Source organism: Tasmannia lanceolata, unplaced genomic scaffold, assembly GCF_043159265.1.
Source record: "Tasmannia lanceolata isolate RefF3 unplaced genomic scaffold, GAP_Taslan_0.1 ptg000023l, whole genome shotgun sequence".
Taxonomy (NCBI): Eukaryota; Viridiplantae; Streptophyta; class Magnoliopsida; order Canellales; family Winteraceae; genus Tasmannia; species Tasmannia lanceolata.
The window spans coordinates 12,204,684-12,226,553 of NW_027518700.1; the positions used below are offsets into that span (position 1 = coordinate 12,204,684).

At 40.3% G+C, this 21,870-nt stretch overlaps 1 protein-coding gene across 1 annotated transcript; it reads right to left on the reverse strand.

Moving 5' to 3' along the window:
- Nucleotides 1-4,111: 4,111 nt before the first annotated feature.
- Nucleotides 4,112-19,845, reverse strand: LOC143856471 (beta-glucuronosyltransferase GlcAT14A-like). The gene is made up of 4 exons (XM_077366698.1): nt 18,623-19,845; nt 6,583-6,658; nt 6,328-6,443; nt 4,112-4,934 (listed from the first exon to the last, which is right to left on the reverse strand). The coding sequence occupies exons 1-4, from the start codon at nt 19,128-19,130 to the stop codon at nt 4,405-4,407; spliced, it is 1,230 nt and encodes a 409-aa protein (XP_077222813.1). The 5' UTR covers nt 19,131-19,845; the 3' UTR covers nt 4,112-4,404.
- Nucleotides 19,846-21,870: the final 2,025 nt, after the last annotated feature.

Here is a 21,870-nt window from a genome sequence, read left to right on the forward strand (position 1 = left end):
GGTGAAAGGTACATCAAACCCATCTCGTTAAATTCAAGTTTTTCTTTGATTTTCAATGTCAAAGATCAATTGGGATCACTAAAGTAATGTTTAGAATAACACCTTGGTGGTGTGAGAGTCTCCCAACAACACCTTCTTACCAACATCTACAGGTGTATAAGTCTTGAACCAACTTCTGTCATAACAAACATGACGAGAAGCCCCTGTGTCAGCCCACCACCCATCAGATCCGCCAACGGCATTCACTTCAGTGGTCATAGCCACAAGTGGCTCTTCAGTCACATTGGCCTGAGGGATTTGTGCACCTTTCTTTTGCCGACAAATCTAGGCAATATGCCCTTTCAAGCCACAGTTGTAGCACACAACCTTAGAATAATCATTATTCTTTTTGGGGTTCTGGTTCTGACTCTTATTGGTACCTCGGTTTTGGTTCTGTTTCCTCTTCATCGACTTCTTCTTAGGCTTCAGATTCACTTGCGGTTTCTTGTTTGGGTTTCTTACATCAGAAATAGCATTAACATTAGTACCATTTTTCTCTTTCTTATCCTGGTTACGATTCTCTTCTTCAATCCGAAAACGGACAAGAAGACTTTCCATTGAAAGTTCTTTAGATTTATGTAAACGAGAGTTTCTAAAATCTTTCCACGAAGGAGGCAACTTGTCAATCACAGCAGTCACTTGAAATTGTTCACTAATGACAATTCCTTCTGCAAGAATGTCATGGACCAATTTCTGCAATTCACAAGTCTGTGATATAACAGTTCTCTCATCAACCATGTAAAACCTAAAGTCTTTGCTTACAGCATACTTCTTTGAACCCGCCACTTCCGTATCATATTTTTTCTGTAATGCTTCCCAATGTGACTTAGAATCGTGAGAGTCAGTATAGAAATCATACAGCTCATCGGAAAGGCTATTCAAAATAAAATTTTGACACGAGTAATCAGTTTCTTTCCACTGTTTTTTCAAGACCGAACGAGTTGGTTCCAGTTCTGATCTCTATGTCTTAGGTTCAGTTAATACATGGGCTACCTTTTTCGTGGACAGATAAAAGAACATCTTCTTCTTCCATCTCTTAAAGTTTGCACTATTAAAACGAAAAGGTTTATTCGGATTGGAGGAATCCGATAAAACTTCATCGCTTGACGCCATATTAAACAGAGACAATATAAAATTCACCTTAAAATTGTTGTGGATTTAGTATATAATACGGCTTACCAGATTTCTGTTGAAGAACAGAAAAACAAATAAACAACGTTAGTGTAACCTTTTCCGATGCGGCGAGATGCGTTACCGACTATGTCGCTCTCTTTAAGGTGAATTTGCGCCTCTGCGGAAACTAATTCCAATGCAGTAGATTACTGGCCACAATCACCCCTAGGATACAACAACCTAACGCACCGTCGATTTCAAAGAACTGCACGATCAAAGATATTCGAACCACCCGAACACTCCAATTACCCAACAAAATACGTAAAATAGAAAGAGGAAGAAAGAAAACTTCGTTTACAGTAAGATAATGAAAACAAGAAGAAACAGTAAACTTCTGTAATGTTTTTTCGTTGTTTTTGAAAATATAGAGAACTTCCTCTTTTTATAACCCTAACATGTCCGTTCAAGATGCCCTTTAATGTAGTAAAGACGCCATTTATAAAAAGAGCCATTCAAATGACGTTACAGATGCGGAAGGTCGCATCCCAACAACTACAACGTTCAGGAACGGCGCAGTTATTCATAAAATAACGGCGGCATTATTTACCCAGTTATTTGACGTTCCAGGAAGTCGGCTTACTTAATAACGTCGGCGTTCTTTTTGAAGAACGGCGAAGGTAAAGGTAATGTTTTGACGGACAAAAATTAAAATTTAGGGGGAAGGGAAAATACCTTGACTCACTTGCGCGGCCGGCCAGGCCGAGTGGCGCGTGCATGTGTGGGTAGCCAAAAGCCCACCGTGTCCACTTGATGGCTCATGCGCATAGGCCCCCTTTCTCCTCTTCTCATTCACAAAACTAAAGAAGTGAAACGCTATATAAACCTATGAAACTTTTCTCCACTTTCCAATACGGGACTATTCGCTTGTGTGAAGGAAGTGAGCAAACTCATTTTCCAAAACCAAAGTGGCTTCTGTTTGTAAACAAAATAACTTTGTAAAAGACCAACAATGGCCACTCTTGTATTAAAATACCAACAATAGTTTGATATATCACATGACACAGTGCACCTGAATTTCTATAAAACACACAACCTATAACAAAATAATGCTTTGCGCTATAACACTAGCAATGTGAAATTCGCTTACGAAGAGAGATATTTAATTTTTTTTAGGCGAATGTTAAAGTATAAAAAGATTAAATAACGCCTCCTCCAACAGATTAAGCTTTTGGAGCAATTGGTTGTTTTCACAGCAAAAGAAAGAAAGTGACCTATCAGAATTGAATGAGAGAAAGAGAGTTTTGTGTTTCTTTTTTCCCAGTATAGCAAATATTTTGGATGGGTGAAGGTTATCATAAAACGGTTTCCCCTCAGCTGCTAGTATCTAGGATCGGTGAAGGTTATCGCTGAATTAGAAAAGGGAAAATGAATTTTAGCGCAAAACTAAATTAGATAAAAGATAGCTCCAAAACATAATCCCAATTGAAAATTGAAATTTAGCTGTGCGGGAAACAAATTTAATAGTTACAACCATTTTCTAAGAGAAAACATTTTCCAATAAAAATTGTCGAAAAAAAGCGAATGACAATGGAAATAAGCACGGCAATATATATTATAAATGGGTGAAATGGATCGAAGTGCATAGAAGTGCTATGTGCTATATGTCACAAGAAAATAGCACTTGAGCTAAAAAAAATTTACATCTATAAAGTATTTAATAGCTATGGAGAAATTACAATCAAAAGATATTCAATCTATCTATACTATATATAGTAGGAAAGCATGAGTTAACATTTGGAAGTCTCCGCACTAATCTACAACCTCGGGGGCACCCAAAATTTCTAGTTAAATAAGGAGAGATATAGATTATTTGGGGGCTACTCACCTTGTTTTACATTGTTTAACCAGCTGACAAAGGCGATTACGTTTCCCAAAAAGGTATTGGAAACCAATTAAAATGTGTAAAAAACAAGGCGAGTTCTCCCGATTACCAAAACATGATCATCCACATCAGTAACCATTTATTGTTATATAAGTTTTAATATCTACGAAAGGGATTTTCTGGGCAATTTTGCATAAAACCACCTCGCGGCTCACTTTTGCAAGAGACAACGGCCGCAGGCTCACTTTTTAGTAGATTGTCTTATTAATTTAATTCATTTGAGGTGGGATTGGTTTGAAAGGGAGCTGGCTCAACCCTTGATGATGACATACAAAATGGTGATTAATTGCAAGACGAAGAGAAGAAGAACAAAAGGGAGAAGGAAAAAGAAAAGGAGAAGAGAGAAGAATTTTGGAAGGATTTCACGCTTAATCTCCAACCTTGAGGACAAGGTTAGAGGAAGTGGTAAGTGGGTTTTTTCTTTATAAATAACATGTACTCACTCTTTATAATAAATGAAGAAACTTGTTCCAGAAAGTGTGTCTTTGTGCACAAAGGAGAATTGATCCTTCCCTCGAAGTGGATCAAGAGGTTCATCTTCCCTCTAAGAAGATCAAATCTATTGCAGACCGACATGGGTGTTAGATTGGGAAAAATATTTTTTTTACTGCAAATCACTGATTTTCCCGATCCATGTTTTTCTGGGTCGGATCTTGTTGAAGCTTTCATTTCGTCTGATTGCTAAGAGGGATAAAATCGAACCCGGCCCAAAGGATTAGTCTTGAATCTGGCCCCCAATAACAATGCAGGCCCAATTTTGTGTGGACATTGGGTGGGGTTTCAAATCAGGCCGCTTTAAGTGGACTGCCATCAGCCCACCTTGATTACTAAGAGTCGAAAATTGGACCCAGTCCAGTTCATTTCCCCAAGTGTTTGGTCCAATACCATCTTATATATGAACCCATCAGTGACTTGGCCTGTTTACAGCCTTTACCGGAGATACCAAATTAATCCACCCCACAACTTTGGCTAGAGACCTTCAGAGTAAAAAAGTTTTCTCAATAACTCCAATTCCTTACAACATTTTGATTTAGTTCTCTACAAATGAATTCAAGCAACGCCACAGTATGTCATAAAACTTCTTACTAAAAAATACTAAAACAAAATTAGTTCAGATCTAATTCCATTTCTGTTGATGATGTTTAAACCATCTGAAAATCAGACCCAAGAATCCAACACTCTCAATGCCCAAGCAGGGTCAGCCCATTCAAAAAAACTCAGTTCGTTGACCAAGTCACGAAGTTTTAGAACTCAGGTCCCAATCAATCATCACCATCCCATTTAAACAAACAAAATGAAACCTTCACGCTTCATCGAGAATTGCATCGGTTCAACCGTAGAGTCTCATTTGCAACAAGCTTGGATACCAAAGCTTCGAGCTTCTTTACATAAGGCCCTGGTTTGACAACATTAATACTGTTCCAACTCAAGCACGAATCCTCCCTGCTTTGATTTAATAGGGACCTTGAACACGACTTTCTCAACACCACTCCATCCATTGGCAGCCGAAGAATATCTTCATCAACCTTGAGGAGAATTGGGTCTCCTTCGTTGAATCGTCTGGCAAAGGCGGCCCCACTTGTTACCATCCCCTCATAATGGGATGATAGATTGAGTAACTGTGAGTCTAGATTTGGAGGGCTGTCCCAAACAATGTACCTTAGATCATTGTTGATAGTTGTGTTTTGGAAATCAGGAGAATTGCAGAGGAGTGTGTGGAAGTAGGATTCTAAAGGGAAAGCTACATTGGCGAAATACATGAGTAGTTTTCTCGGGAGGTTATCCCACCCATGTATACAGTACTCCATGAAATGCCTACTGAGAATTACCCATGGAGAACCTGTTGCATAAAACAGAATATAAGGAAAACCAAGTGAATTTATGTATGATAACGTTTGGTGAGTATGAACTTTTCTTGTTGATGAGATTATGAAGATGCCCCTTGTTTTTCATGCGATGAAAGAAGAGATTCCCCATCTAATAAATGGGGGATTATACAAAAGCGGGAATGTTTTAGGAATACTACATTTACTTAAATAAAAACTAAAGAATAAAAGACTTAAAGAAAAATGTCGGAGAATTTATACATGATAATGTTTGGTGAGTATGGACTTTTCTTGTTGATGAGATTATGAAGATGCCCCTTGTTTTTCATGTGATGAAAGAAGAGATTTCCCATCTAATAAATGCGGGGATTATACAAAAGAGGGAATGTTTTAAGAATACTACATTTACTTAAATAAAAACTAAAGAATAAAAGACTTTAAGAAAAATCTCTAAAGAAGAGTTTTTCTAATAAAGTCCAGCTATATTCTTAATGAAAAATTCCACTCACCACATTTTCTTATTGGAAAAAAAAAACTAGGCATTTGCAGAAGTTAATTTTCTTTTGTGAAATTGCTCATACACAATTTGATCTTTGAAGTTTCCTAGATTCCTCTCCGAGAGTGATGCATTAGTTCTTTTTAGAAAGAAGTGACAAGCAATGTATATTGTGAAACTTTCCAACAAATCAACACAAATATTTTACCCTTTTCATGAAATTTCATGGTAGTTATAAAAAACTTCTCTTTTTGCACAAATTGTGAGGAATACGATTATGACTATTCCTCTATTTCAAATTATTTTATAAAACATTTCCCCTTTTGTAATTAGAATGGGTAGCTTATGATGCTGATGGTTCTTCAAAGTGGGATACATCATCTGTATCCATTTGAAGTCCAATTTGTAATTTAATTTTGAAAATTAGAATGGGCCGTTCACTAATTTCATGAAAATTCAGGTAGCATTTGTTTATTGTGATGCATTGCTTATGCAAACTATCAGTGCATGTAGAAAGCTAGTTTTTAACTCAGGCTGCTTTTGGTTGCTTGGGAAAAGTATGAAAGGTAATTTCTAGACAGTCAGATTTAATGCTCAGGTGAATTTCCTTCACATTAGTCCCATATCAAGAGTTCTACAGAAAAAAGGGTGGCCCAGTGCAGGAGGCTCCTGCCATTGTGGGGTCTGGGGAGGGCTAGATAAGAATGGATTTGTTATTGAAATTTTGCTTCATTTTCTGTATCAAGAGTTCCACAAAAAATGAAGCAAAATTTCAATAACAAATCCATTCTTATCTTGTGGCTCACTTATATGCAAAAGTGTCTCAGCTTAGAAAACGATAGATTTCTTAAAAACACGATTCAATTGAAAACATAGGGAACAAAATACTTGTATGCGTCAAGGAAACTGACCTGTGAAAATCTTGAAGGCATCTGGTGTCACTCGAATTTCCTTAACGTAGAAGATTGGGGTATTCTCTGACAAATAAAGATTTGGATCTACAGCAATTTGATTAATCCTCACATACCTGCATCAGTATTTAGTTGATTATTGTTTTTTTTTTTAAATGGGCAAATAGTTGATTATTAAGTCTTGCAGAAGAATTTAACATTAAAAATAGAAGAGAGAAATCAGAAAACAAATACTCAGACTTAAATAATACTTACTCTTTCCATTCAATATTACTTGTGTAATGAATAAAGTTAAGATCCCTAGGCAAAGAAGTGAAAACATGAAGGAGATCTGCAAAAAATATAGAACAAGATTACAACATGAACTGTAAAAGAAACAATGATTTGAACACGGCTGGAAAAAAATTGACATGACTTAAAAGGTTTCAACTACGACTTCAGAATAACAAAGGTATAATTCATAACTGAGTATTCAAGTAGGCCACTTCCATGCTAAGTAGGTCCAGTTTTAGAAGTTAAGCCCCTTCTGAGGATCTAGAAATGCTCAATTAAATTAAACTGACAGTTCAAACTTCATTCTTATTGAAGGATAAGAAAATTCAAAGTGATCAATTCATATTCAAAGATATCACATTTGCCACTAATTGCCAAACTCCATGATGGTTAGTTTTCCCTAATTAGAATAATAATAAGAATCAATTCGTTAGGTATCATAAAAAAAATGTTGAATAATATGTAAGGGTAGTCCAAGTATTACATGTATTGTAGAGGCCAGTATAGTCTTTGTACACATGTTGCCTTATGTGGGCCTATATATACATCATTTACATGATGAGCTCCCTTAGTGGATACTCTCCTTCACCTTCACTCATCATCTTCTTCTTCCTCTCTAACCCTAATATCATTTCTAACATGGTATCAGAGCTTTAGGTCTGATCCTCACAAAAAGGAGGAAGAAGAAGAAGAGTCATCCATGTTTCCCATCTCTCATCTCGCGCAATCTCTCTCTCTCTCTCTCTCTCTCTCTCTCTCTCTCTCTCTCTCTCTCTCTCTCTCTCTCTCCATGAGATTTTCTCTCCACTCTCTCACGGTTTCTCACTCTCGCTGTTTTGCGCAAATCCTTTTTTTGGGTTTGCCGTAAATCCTCATTTCTCCCCTCTATCGAAAATATTTCTCAAATCCCTAAAATATCTCCTATCCTGTCTCAGATTCCATCTCTCTCTCTCTCTCTCTCTCTCTCTCAAACTCAAACCTCTCTTTTTGGTACTTCTATCACTAAAATCCCTCCCAGTCATCTCTCACACCCCTCCTTGCACATTGCGCTCCTGCGCAACTCTCTCTCGCATTCTTTCTCCAAAATCCATAAAACCCCTCATTCCAAAACCACGAAAAAAATAAAAGGAAAAGAAAATCCATTATCGTGACCACTTGTCTATTGTGAACCCATTTTGGGTTCTCCTCTTGTCATTCCAAGACCCCAACCTCCACTCCAAATCCCTTCTTTCTCTGTACTTTATCACCACCATCTCATCGAGTTCCCTTTTTCATCCCCAAACCCTAGATCTATTACCTCAAATCTAAACTCCAACTACTTTATTTTCTCTTTTCTATATTTTTTTGGCTTCTATGGCTTGTTTCTTCATCTCCAAGGTGCACCCCAATTGTTTCATGAAATGTCTAAGAGGGGTTTTGTGCCTTAAAAGTCTTCTTTTCTTCGCAAGTTGAAGGTATTCGGCCTTCAACTAGAGGGGGAGTGTTGTCTTGTATTCCTTTCTTGTTGTCTTGTTGTTGTTGCCTTGTGTTGTCTTCTCTTGTCTTGTTGTCGTCTCCGGGCTCATGTAGTCTTGCCCGAGGGGGAGTGTTGGTGGGCAGTGGTGTTGTTCTTCCTCGTATGTCTTGTCATCTTCACTAGTTGATGTTGTTCACCCTTTTATGGCTTGTTTCTTCCTCTCAATGTCAGTCTTTCGTATTGTTCATTGTTTCTTCTTTGCATTCTTGGAGTTGTTCTTGGCCTAGTTTGACCCATTCATCGTGGTTTGCGTTGCACTCCACTTTTCATTGTCTGGCTATATGCCAGGTTGTTAGTGTGGCTATCAGCCTTATCTCTTCAAGTGACGTGCTGCCACCAACCTTATCTCCAGACGATGGTGTCCCCATTGTTGGTTGGTTATCTTCAGGCGACGGTGTCCCCCGGTCCCCATCGTTGGTTGATTATCTTCAGGCGACAGTGTCCCCCGTCGACCTTGTCTCCAGACGATGGTGTCCCCATCGTTGATTGGTTATCTCCAGGCAATGGTGTACCCCATCGACCTTGTCTCTAGACGATGGTGTCCCCATCGTTGGTTGGTTATCTATAGGCGACGGTGTCCTCCGTCGACCTTGTCTCTCCAGACTACAGTGTCCCCCATCGTTAGTAGGTTATATCTCCAGGCGACAGTGTTCCCCGTCGACCTTTACTCTCCGGGCAACGGTGTCCCCTGTTGTTGGTGTCCCCCATCGTTGGTTGTTATCTTTCTCCAAGCGACGGTGTCCTCCGTAATTGGTTGGTTCCAATCACCTTTCTGGTCGTTGTTCTTCTTCTCTTGGCGCTGCGCTGCTCAGCTGATGTCTCTGCTAGTAGTACTTCGCCGTTGTTCACTATGCACGCCTTTGGCGTGCTTATTTTTTGTTCGAGGCTTGTTGCTATTTTTCTGATGCAGCGCTTCTGTTTGATCGTTGATCGCAATGTTAGCCGAGCTCTGATTCAAGGAGAGACCACGTTCTGATTGCCCTTGCCGTAATGCTTATTCAAGCGGAGCTGTTCCTTTTTTTTTGCCGTTGATCTCGCTGTTGTACTCTTGTGGCCGTAGCTTTTTATTATTATGTTTGTCATTATGTATTCACCACACCAGCTTGAGGGGTGTTTTGTTCCAAGTTGACTCTGTATGAGATGATTTTTCTATTTTGTTATATGGTTTTTTTAGTTGGTTCTTGTAGTTTTCTTAGTAGCAAGCTGGAGTTTCATAGTATATACACTGCAGCTTGAGGGGGAGTGTTGAATAATGTATAAGCGTAGTCTAGGTATTACATGTATTGTAGAGGGTAGTATAGTCTTTGTACACATGTTGCCCTATTTGGGCATATATATACATCATTTACATGAGGAGCTCCCTTAGTGGAGACTCTCCATCATCTTCACTCCTCTTCTCCCTCTAACCCTAATCTCATTTCTAACATCATATATGATATAACCATAATATTTTAATCCACTGAACCTCCAGTTTTCAGCTTCTGTACAACCAAACAAGGCAGAAATCTTACAAGGATATACATATGTGTAATGCAACAGACATGAAACCCTAAAAACATAAAACACATCAGTCCAAATAAACTAGTTAATTTTATATACAGTATATTTTTTACGAAGAAAATAAGAGTGGACAGATGTAAAGGCAGGGGGCACTGGTTTAATGATCAATCCGTGTATTTGTTGGTTCTCCGTAAGTCATGCACAAAAACTCTCTCATTTGATGATCCTAAACCCTTCATCTTGTGGCATTTAAAATGGACAGTTCAGAAAATAAAAAGGAAACTAAACAAAAATCTCCATAGCCTGGAGAGTGGTTAAGAATAAGATTTCTCAATTCATGAGATTTTGATATATAGCCCATCCATTGTAGGGAACAATAGATTAATGGTTTCAGTCACCAAATCAGAGCATTGAAGCTATAATTTTGCTAACAGTGTTTTTCCTTGGAGAACATACACAAAAATACTCGTTGACACAATATAATCTTTCTCTTTTCTCTCTCTCCCCCTCTCCCTCTCTCCCTATATATATATATATATATATATATATATATATATATATATATATATGAGGAAACTGTTGGTGAGCTTAAGCTCACCAAACTTATGGTGAGCTAGCTTGCCCAATCACATGGGTCCCACATTTTGGGGAGTGATCCAAACCATTCATTTGCAAGGCCTTATCATAGATAGGGGGTGTACCAAAAATCAGCTCCATAGGATCATCCTAACCCCTCCATTTGTGGAGGACAACAATGGGGCAGATTTGTGTCTGTCCATTTTTGTCCTCCACAAATGGAGGGGTTAGGATGATCCTATGGAGCTGATTTTTGGTACACCTCCCATCTATGTAAGGGACTTTCAAATGAATGGTTTGGATCATCCTAACAAAGTGGGCCCCCATGTGATTGGGCAAGCTAGCTCACCAACAGTTTCCTCATATATATATATATATATGGGATTTGCTAGGGACCATCACAGAAGGCATTTCGCGGAGCGTCTGTTGCATGAAAGAGCAGCCACCTCAGATGAATTAAATGAATAAGACAAAATCAGAGCCTATGTGGCTGCTTTCTCATGCAACAGACACTCCACAAAATGCCTTATGCGATGGTCCCTAGGAAATCCCTCTCTCTCTCTCTCTCTCTCTCTCTCTCTCTCTCTCTCTCTCTCTCTATATATATATATATATATATATATATATATATATATATATATATATATATATATATATATAGAGAGAGAGAGAGAGAGAGAGAGAGAGAATAGAGAGAGAGAGAGGGTTGATTATTTAGATGCTTATGCTGGATGGAATGCCCTTAGTAGTTTTGGCTCTTATATGGCCATAGTTGGGATTCATCGTGTCTTCGTGGTCGTACCAATCACTTCAAGCAATGGAAACAAAAAAAGATGTGCTTCAAGTCCTTGGGCTGTTGAAGTAAAAGAAAAAAGGTCTTAGATTGCTACTAAGAACCTAACAGAAGGAGCTCTGCCAATGGGCAAAGAATTGGAGGCACCATTACAATTCCATGGTGTTTTAGTTCTGTATTCGAGGACTTGCCCCTCTAATTCGTTTGTTTAAGGGTCCGAATTACTCTCCCTTTCCTTCTTTGATTTGAAGTTTTTTCTATCTTCCTCCCATGCTTTCCATTGGTCAACAACCAACCAGCTCTCATATAGTTCTTCATGTGCACAGCCAGTTGAAGTGCATTATTGATTGAGGCAAGTCGATTTAGTAAAGATTTTAAATTTCGGTTTTGGTTTCCACATAAACGAAAACATTTCAGTTTCGGCGGAAATCTTGTAAAATCATGGAAACGCATGGAAAAATACGCAACTGATAGAATTTTAAGTCAAAACTTCAGGAAATGCTAGAATAAACACAAATACACGCTTAGAAACCATCTAATAAGCAAGATAATCATCCACGATGGTTTAATAACAATGAACACCTAGTGACATTTGCTTCCGTGCATACCAGATAATGCAGTACAACCACATTTCAGATGTAATTCATATAAATATGAACAAATAGTACATTCACCACATTTCACATGCAATTCAGATAAATATAATTATGTAACATGTACTGATACAGTATACCACCAATGCGCCTGCAATTTTAGTTTTGTTCTACCAAGCTGGCTGTGTGTATGACATTATTGTTTTGTTGTTGTATGGGTATTATAGCAGTTTATTGTTGTTTTCTTTGTAACAAGCTAGAGTTCTATAGTATATACACTCCATCTTGAGGGGGTGTGTTGAAGACTGTTGAAGGGTATCTTAGTCATTATGTGTAGGGGTATTGTAGTCATTGTACCATGTTGCCCTACTTTGGGCCTATATATGCATCATATTCATGGAAGAGCTCCTTAGTGGAGAATCTCTTGTCTTCCCCCTCACTCTTCTTCTCTCCCTCCAGCTTATCCATTTCTCAACATGGTATCCGAGCCAATGGATCTGATCCATTGATGAAAAACAAAAAGGAAGAAAGGAAGGAAGAAGAATCCCTCTATCCCACGCATTTCTCTCTCTCACTCTGGTGCAAACAATCTTCATCTCTGTCGCATAGCCCACACTCGCGCGATAACCCACTCTCTGATTTTTCTCTCTCGAAGATCTCTCTCTTTCTCATATCTCTCTCTCTCAAAGTCTTTCTCATTATCGTAAACCCCTATTGCACAATTCCCAACGCTCTCTTTTGTAAACCCCATCTCATCTCTAGCGTGAACCCGCCTCACTTCCCCTATTACGAAAACCCTAACCCATTCCCCATAATACCGTAACCTAGTCACCCTCTCAGCCTTGCCGTAAACCTTACCACCCTTGCGTGAAACCCCCACCCACATCAGCACATCAGCAACCTTAGCGCTATCCAGCCTCCACGCCGTATTACCCTCGTCCCTCCCTTGTATTACCGTGACAGTACCCCCTCCACAATGCTGTCATACCCCCCAAGCTGTATCACCATCCCATTCTTTTTCCTTCTCTCCATTCACATCCACATCCAAAATCCCTAATCTCCTCTCCCTCATCATCTATTCCTCCATAGTTTCTCATCACCATCCCATTTGTGGAAGAAACATTCTTCCTAAATACCTTTTCTATCCCCAAACCCTAAATCTCCTTACAAAATCCCAAACACAAAATCCCTAAACCCAAACCTGTTCTTGTGTGTCCCTAAACCCCAACCCCTCTTGTAAATATCGTTTGTAAATCCATCCATCCAAAATATAAAAAAACCAAGAAAGATCCCCTTTTGTACATTCTTTTTCTTCTTTTCTCCATCCAGAACTCCCTTTCTTGTCCTTTTCTTGTTCTAACTCCATAGATCCCTTTCTTTTCTAGATCCATTCCCTGGTTGAGTTCTTTCTAGTTTCCTAACCCCCTTTCTTTATGGTTCAAATCTACCCTTTCTTTTTTGAGCCTCTTCCCCCCATCCACTCCATCCTAATCTTTGTCCTCTCTTCTCTATATTCATTGTATCCTATGACGTTTGTCTTGATCTCAAAGGTGTATGTACACCAAGTGTTTGATGAAATGTCTAAGAGAGGTGTTGTGCCTTGAAAGTCTCATTTCCGCTGCAAATTGAAGGCCGCAGGCCTCATGTAGTTCCATGGATGGAGTGTTGTCTTGTTGATGTCTCCGGGCTGATGTAGTAACACCTCTCGTTGGTAGTTTGCCTTGTTGGTATGATTCCTTTTATGTCGTTCTTCTTTTTTGGTGATGTGTTGATCGGTTGGTTTCTTCTTCGTGTTGTTTGTTGTTTCCTTTTGCTTGGTGTTTTATGTTGTTCACCATTATTTGTTAATAGTTCGCATTGTTAGTTGCTTCTCCGCATTGTTCATTCTTGGCATTGTTAGTTGTTCCTCTTGCTTGTTGTTGGTGCTTCTACACGTGTTTGTAGTTGTTTTGCGTAGTTTTACGCATTCATCATGGTTTGCGTTGCAATCCACTTGTCATTGTCTATGGATATATGCTCGGTCGTTAGTGTTACTTTAGGCCTTGTCACTCCAGACAACGTGTTGTCCATCGTCGTTAGTTGGTTGTCTCCGGCTATATGCCCAGTCGTTAGCGTTGCTTTCGGCCTTGTCTCTCCAGATGAGATGGTGTCCCCCGACATTAGTTGGTTATCTCTCCGGACGACGTGTTGTCCGCCATCGTTGGTTGATTGTCTCCAGCTATATGCTCGGTCGTTAGCGTTGTTTTCGGCCTTGTCTCTCCAGACAACGTGTTGTCCCCCACTGTTGGTTGGTTATCTCTCCAGGCGACGTGTTGCCCACCATCGTTGGTTGGTTTTCTCTCTAGGTGATGTGGTGTCCCCTGTCGTTGGTTGTTTGTCTCTCTAGGCGATATGGTGTCCCTCGCCGTTGGTTATCTCTTGAGGCGACGTGTTGTTCATAGTCGTTGGTTGATTGTCTCTCCTAGGTGACGTGTTGTCCTCCATCGTTGGTTGGTTGTCGTGCGCTCCTCTGTTGAGCACCTTATTCATTGGTTCTTGCATCCGATCACCTTTTTGGTGGTTGGAGTTCTTCTTTTGGCATTGTGTTGCTCAGCTGGTTATCTCTTTAGGCGATGTGGTGTCCCCCATCATTGGTTGGTTTTCTCTCCAGGCGACATGTTGCCCGTCGTCGTTGGTTGGTTGTCTCTCTAGGCGACGTGGTGTCCCTCGCCGTTGGTTGGTTGTCTCTCCAGGCAATGTGGTGTCCCCCACCGTTGGTTGGTAATCTCTTCAAGTGACGTGTTGTCTGCCTTCATTGGCTGGTTGTTGTGCGCTCCTTATTCGTTGGTTCTTGCATCTGATCACCTTTTTGGTGGTTGGAGTTATTCTTTTGGTGTTGTGCTGCTCAGCTGAAGCAATCAATATACTCACAAAACACATTGTTCATTAGATTACAAAAGGTAGCAGGTGCGTTTGTGAGCCCAAAAGGCATAAAAATATATTCAAAAAACCATACCCAGTCAAAAAGGCTATTACTAACTAGAGGAAAAACAAGCCCCCTCTCTACGCATTCAAACAAAAAGAGGATGAATCGAAATATAGCTTCTACACCAAAACTGGGTGCAAAGAACCGAAAGCCCTTCTTTGAAGTTCCTCCCAGACACATGGCTTACATACCCATATCAACATTCAAGAGAGTGAGATCCTAAAAAAAATCTGAGATGTGATTTTCAATGAACAAGATGCTTGGACTTGCCTCTCTTATTGTGCTTCCGTGCGTCCAAGACCTTCCGCTCCTTCGGGTACCTCTTTTGAAAGTTATTACATGTCATTAATAGGCCTATCACGCCCCTCATTAGCCCTATTAATGCCCCTCTCACGTAAGTTAAAGTTCGCTTGGGAAAGGGGAGTGGTGAGGAGGGCCCCTGAGCTAATTTATTCCCTCTTTCCAGCGGAGACCGCAAATAGTCTCTCCCTGCGTAAAACTATTAGTACCTCCCGAAGATGCTGCAAATGCAACACAGGGTCAGAACTGTATATGAGGATGTCATCGAAGTAGACAACGGCACATCGTCCAATGAAGGGTCTGAGCACTTAGTTCATGATCGCATGAACGTGTCTCTCCCAGGCGACGTGTTGTCCGCCATCGTTGGTTGGTTGTCGTGCGCTCCTTTTGTTGAGCGCCTTATTCGTTGGTTCTTGCATCCGATCACCTTTTTGGTGGTTGGAGTTCTTCTTTTGGTGTTGTGCTGCTCAGTTGATGTCTCTTCTCGTGCTACTTCGCCGTTGTTCGATGTGCACGCCTTGGGCGTGCTTATTTTGTTCGAGGCTTGTTGTTGTTTTCCTGCTGAGGCAATTCTGATCATTGTTGGTATACAACTTAGGCTCTTTGATGATTGCTCTATAGGTAGTGTTGATTCAGGAGGAGCTGTCGTTCTTCTTCTAGCCGTTGATCACCCCGCTCTACTCACTGTGGTCGCTGTCTTTTTTTTTGTTATGCTTTTAATTATTTATTCACCACACCAGCTTGAGGGGGATTGTTATGCCAAGCTGGCTGTGTGTATGCGATTGTTGCTTTTTTTGTTGTATGGGTGTTATAGTTCTTTATTGTAGTTTTCTTTGTAACAAGATGGAGTTCTATAGTATATACGCTGCTAGGGGTGGCCAGAACCGAACCAGACCCGAATAAAAACCCGGACTAGACCGGACCGAAAATACTTTGGGTATAGGTCGGTCCCACTGATGAAGAACCGAACATATTCGGTTCGGGTACGAGTATAATTCATTTGGTTCGGTTATGGAACCGAAGAACCGAACTATTTGAATATATATATAATATTTTCTATATTTCTATTATACACATACTTATTAATATAAAGAGAAAACATTTCCTACACACTTGTGTAGGTAAGTTACCTACACACTAGCTTAAAATACAGTGGGGGCCCACATTGTTTGGGTGATCCAAACCATTCATTTGAATGGTCCTCACAGAGATAGGGTGTCCACAAAAAATAATATAAATTACTTATAATATTAATAAGTAACAGTTATTAGAACAGGAGAACCGGACCGAACCGATTACTTATTAGAACCAGAGAACCGGACCAGACTGGACCGATTATGTTCGGTCCTACTATGTACTACGGTTCGGTCCGGTGCTCCGGTTCATGGAACCGGGAACATTTTCGGTTCACTTCTAGGCACTATCGATCAACAGAAAAAGGATATGGTTCAACCCCGATCCACAGGCTCTCGAGCCCCTTTCGTCCGCCCTGCCCGTCTGTGTTCCGCGCAGCAGCTGTAAGGCCGACGTTTTTATTCCTGTTGTTTGAGAACAACCCTAACGTATGCCTCAGAGCAATTTAGCGGCCTATCACATTTCAGGGGCCCCATACTTGGCCAACAACTGTTACTGCTCGAAACAGCCCCCGTTCACTCCGCTAGCCCGGAGTTTACTTGCTTTTTAGGACGGATTTGTTATATCATCCTCATGGATTGGTGAATTATTGGGTCGAGCTGGATTTGCACCAGCGTAGACATATCGCCAACGAATTTCCTCATCTGACTCTTTATAAGTCACAGCTCAATTCGACGTTTCCAATTTCCCATAGAATCTCCGGAGCCTTTGTCGCCAGTATGGTCTTATTGGGACCACTCGGCCGTCTTGCCATAAAACGGCTCCCAAAGCATGAGCAGAAGCGTCCGTCTCGATTTCGAACGGCTTCTGAATGTCTGGCATGGCCATAACCGGTGCTTCGAAGACTTTCTCCTTAAGTGCCTGGAAGGCACGCTCTGGATCCTCTCCCCGGGAAGCGGGTGAGCGGTATGAGCCGCCAGGGGCAACCATTGCCTGTAGAAGGCCGCCCCGTTTTCAGCAAGAGATCGGGTATCGATGTAGACTGAGAACCTATTGTATAAGGTTTGACTATGTGTGAGAATTTGTTTACAATTTTTTCACATACTCGATTTACCTAGGAAGTCCTGAGAGAGTCGAGCTAAGTGACTTCGTAACCTTTCCGTAGCGTAGTAGAATGAAGGCTACGCACCGACACTCTCTTATCCATACTTGGCCAACAAATGAAAATATTTCGGTCGTTTCATGTGAGTTTCGGTGGAAATTTAAAACCGTGGATCCAGTTGTTTCTGGTGACCAAGAAGTGGGTAAAGGAAGTTGATTCAACAGATGTAGAGTGAGTTCTTCCTTGTGCCCACAAGAGCAGAACCAAAGAGAGGACCAATACCCTTAGCTGTAAGAAAAAGGTCATCAATTGCTACTAAGAACCTAACTGAACTTTTCCGGTAAACTAAACTCTAACAGTTGTTGGATAGTTTGTTCTGTTCTCTCTTTGACTCTTTCTCTGTTCTCAACTTTCGGTGATTCTTGAAGACAATGTGAAATAAAAGATCTTTAAGTTCGTCTTTTCATCCTTGGTCTCGTCAAAGATGAAACCCTCTTTATTATATGCAATGTCTTGATTGATTCACTCTTCCAGAAAGGTAATTTCAAAACAGAGAGAAACTACTAGTTGCAACTGCAAGGAAAGTATTTCGCTCAAGCTTTTCATTGCTTTTATCCTAAACAGAAAGAGCCGCTCAATAAAGGAACTTGTCTTTGGGAAAAGAGAATTCCTTTGCCGGGAAGCGCCAGTCAAAGTTGTAAAAAAGAGAAAGTGAGCAAGAAGCGAGCAGGAGTAGTTAAGGGCTTTCGATTTCTAGATTTAGTTTGAGATCCACTTCTGGCTTTGGAAAGTTCAAGTTATGTGAAGTCGGAAGCAGATGTCAAAGAAAGAAGCAAGCAAGCTCAGTTGCGGGACGGTGACTTTGATAAGAGAGAGTCAGAGAGTGATGGGAAAGGATAAGTGCTAGTTGAGAGATTCTGAGGATAAGTTAAGAGAGAAGTTATTTTCGCTGACCTCTTCTATCTACTCGATCGACCGCTTCTTTGGGCAACATGGAGATCTATCCATCATATCTGCCGATCTGCTCGGAGCGTGACCATACTTCCAGGTTTCATGTGAGGATGGGAACGGGAAGGTCAGAGTTAAGCATTCGCTACTCGGAAAGCCTGACTTACCATATGTGAGAAGTGCTAATAGGGGCCCATTAGTGGTGATGGTTTGTGCCTTTTTTTTTTGGTGGTGGCAGTGGGGGGCGGGCGGCTTTGAAGCCCCCTAGACGGCCTATTAACGCCCCCTCACCTAAGTTTAAGTTCGCTTGCTAGAACTAAAAATACAAACAACGCATATTATACTAATAGGCTCAGAGGGAAGTGGGAAGGAGCCCTATTTGTAAGGAAGCGTTACATAAAACATATGTATGTTTAAATACAAACATAATTCTTTGAATCATAAAGGAGCAAAGAATATACCAAGCACTGGGCTATGAGAAAGAGGCGTTGTTTATGTAGACACTGGAGACACTAATGGAGATGGATGGAAATTATCCAATAATCTTCAGATATATGGGCAGATACCAGCATATGAAGTGTATGAATATGAATATTTGTTTGAATTTAGTTAAAAATCTAAAGTGGTGGAAACAAAGATCATTTTAGTAGCTTACCTTCCTGACTAACAATTGGATAATCCGAAGCGCTCAACGTGATAAACCAATCCCAATCCATGCTAATTTTCAATAGAATTGCAGCCGCGTGGAGTGTGGCAGAAAGAGCCGATGAACCTATCTGATCGATAGCATAAGCTTGACCCACCACATCAACATTTCCAAAAGCTCTAAAACGCCTTTCAGATTGAACTGAGACAGCTAATTTATTTCTCTCCCAACTCGAACAACCAGCATCGAGATGCAAGAGGTATCGGTTCCTTGGATGATAAACTGCCTTAAGCAACCTAAAAATCTTCTCACTATCACCATGAGTACCTGAAATATAATAAGCAAAAATAGGAGGATCGCCAGACCCCTTTGATGGAACTTTATTCACAAATTCAAACTCATCACCTCTACTCAAGAGTCCACCATGCAGAAAAGAGGTAGAAAAAACCAGAATCGCAAAAACCAGAATCGCAACCCAGAAACTTGAAAGCCATGGGGAAAATCTAAATATCCTCATTGGATTAGTCTAATTCCTACCTGCAAAATAGTCCTACAAGTAAATTTTCCCCACTGACTAATATTCAAAATCTTGATCAAGGCCCACAATCAAGAACTATACACCACAAACAGAAAACCCATGAAATCTCCACCCCTAAAAAATCCTGATAACCACGAAACCTTGAAGTTCAAATCTGATCCAAATATACCAAGACATACATACGAGCCTTAATCCTGTATTCATTCTTCCCTCAGCAATCCAAAACAATCCAAAATTGCAATCAACATAACTAATCTCCGACTTCGAAATTCAATTTTCTACCAAAGCATACCAATGAGAAGCATAAATCAAGACTATTCCATGAATTTTGTTCTCACAATAATTAATATACTTCAGTGAAACCCATGAATCCCTCACCTCCCACAACGTCGAATCCTCAATTTAATTCACTACATAACCAATCAAGCATCAAAACCCGAAACCCGTGATACGAATTTCAGAACAATTAAGCCAAATTGCTCCAAATTTCTCAAACCATAAAAGTACCACCCACCTTACTAGCAAAAATTATAAGAAGACAATCAATTCATTTTAAAATTGAAATACCCATCAACGATCAGGGAAGAATATAAGAAATCAAAGTCTACGAAAGTTGCTAGGATGGTAAGCTACCGAAAAAATCGAAGAAAAATGGAAATGAGGTAGAAGTTAAGCAAAACAACAAAAGAAAGAGATTTTGAATGATGGGTTTTGTTTGAAACAAGACAAAGAGAAAAAAAAAATACCTGGAGAGAAGATTACAAGGTGGCCTTCGTTTTGGCATGTTGTCATTTTTTTTGCAGGCCATGAGAAAGTGACCCAAGATAGAGAGAAAGAGACTCTTTCTCTATTGTTGAGGGGTTGATTTTTTTATTTATTTTTTATTGTGAAAGAGATGTTTTGAATTTGGCGGTGTATTTTAGATTCCGTGTTTGAAAGTAAGGTATTATAGTTTTTTGAGAGACACCTGTCTCTGTTGAAAGTGAGAGATTTGGCAAACTTTCTGACCAGTTTTACACCTAAACCCAACGAACGGTCAACAATTATACAAGTTCAAACATAAAGAGGGGGTGGTGATAGGGCCGATATAGGCAAGGTTTTAAATCTCGGTTACGGGTATAATTTCGGTCATCACCCACTTTGAGGAGTCATTCATCCAATTGGTGAAATTTCGGCACAAATTCGATAGAAGCACACACTCGAAATGTCGGTTTTTAGGCTGAAATTTCGGCCGAAATTCTGTAAAAAAAAATAAAAAAAAATAAATTATCGAAAATTTAGCTGAAATTGCAGAAACATCTGAAATTTGGACCGAAATTAGGTAAATTTCGCAATTTCAGTTTCAATCCTGAACAAAATTCGAAAATTAAGTCCTAAAATTCAGGATTTTGGCCGAAATTTAAAACCATGGCGATAGGTGTGCAACTTGGGTGGGGCTCAACACGAACCCAACGGGTTCAACCCCATTTTGGCTTGGGTTGGGTTACAGCTGGGAAAAGCGAACCCTATTTAATTTCAGAATGGGGTAGGGTTGAAGCCTTGGAAACCGACTCGACTTGAACTGGACCACCTCCGTCCTCTAAATTTATAATGATTTTCTTTAGGTTATGTTGTTTCTTGTATTTTTCTGTTTGGCCCGGGGTGACCCCGGCTCAACATGACCCGATTTCGGGTTAGATGGGTTGGGTTATGGTTGAGAGATTTAGAGGCGGGTTGGATTAGGCTTGACCATCCTCAACCTGAGGCTCGGGTTGGGTCTGGTTAGGTTTGAGGGAATGCTATCTTGGGATGGGCTAGGGTTGGCCTCAACTCAATCCAACCCAACCCGAGTTTCTACCCTAGGTGGTGATATCAGTTTCCCTTGTTTGTTAAAGAGAGGGTGGGTGACTATTGAAGGCTCTTTGGTATCTAGCCATTTGCCCAATCTCCACAGTACACTTTGCATGATCATGATGATGGAGCTAGTCATCTAGTGGGGTCTACTGTGGATGGCTGGGATCTGAAAATTACGGGTGCAACATGGCCCGCGTTGGGTTGGGGTTGAGGCTAACCCTAGCTCAACACGATGAACTAAAACCCTAACCCTAACACGAGCCTAGGTCAACTCTAACCCAACAAGCCTTTAAATCTTTCAACCCTAACCTAAGCTGGTTGGGGCTGGGCTGGAACGAGTTGAAATTGGGTTGGCATGGGGTAAGAAAAACAGGGAATGATAAATTCGCCCCCTTTTCTTCCCCGGGCCAGCCACTTGTAGTGTTAAAAAAAAAGGGAAGCCAATTTACCACTTCCCCCAAAACCATATCACGGATATTTTAAAATCGTGATAAAATCACAATAAAAGTAGGGGAAGAGAACGGGTCCGATTCAAGTCGGGATTTGCCAGGCAATTTCGCAGACAGCCATTTGGCGGCTCGCTTTTGCAAGAGAGAACAGCCACACAGGCTTACTTTTTAGCAGATTTTGTCTTTTTCATTTTATTCATATGAGCTGGCTGTTCTTTCTGTGTAATTGCTTAGCAAATCCCATACATATATACTTTTATAAATAATTCACAACAAAAGGCATGGAAGGATGATTAAGTGTTTTGAATTTCTAATGAGACATGTGAATAATATAGGAGAAATTGAAGAATTATTCATCAAATTTGAGTTTAATTGAAAAAACATTGAATTAAGAAAATGGAAGGGTGATTAAGTGTTTTGAATTTCTAATGAGATAT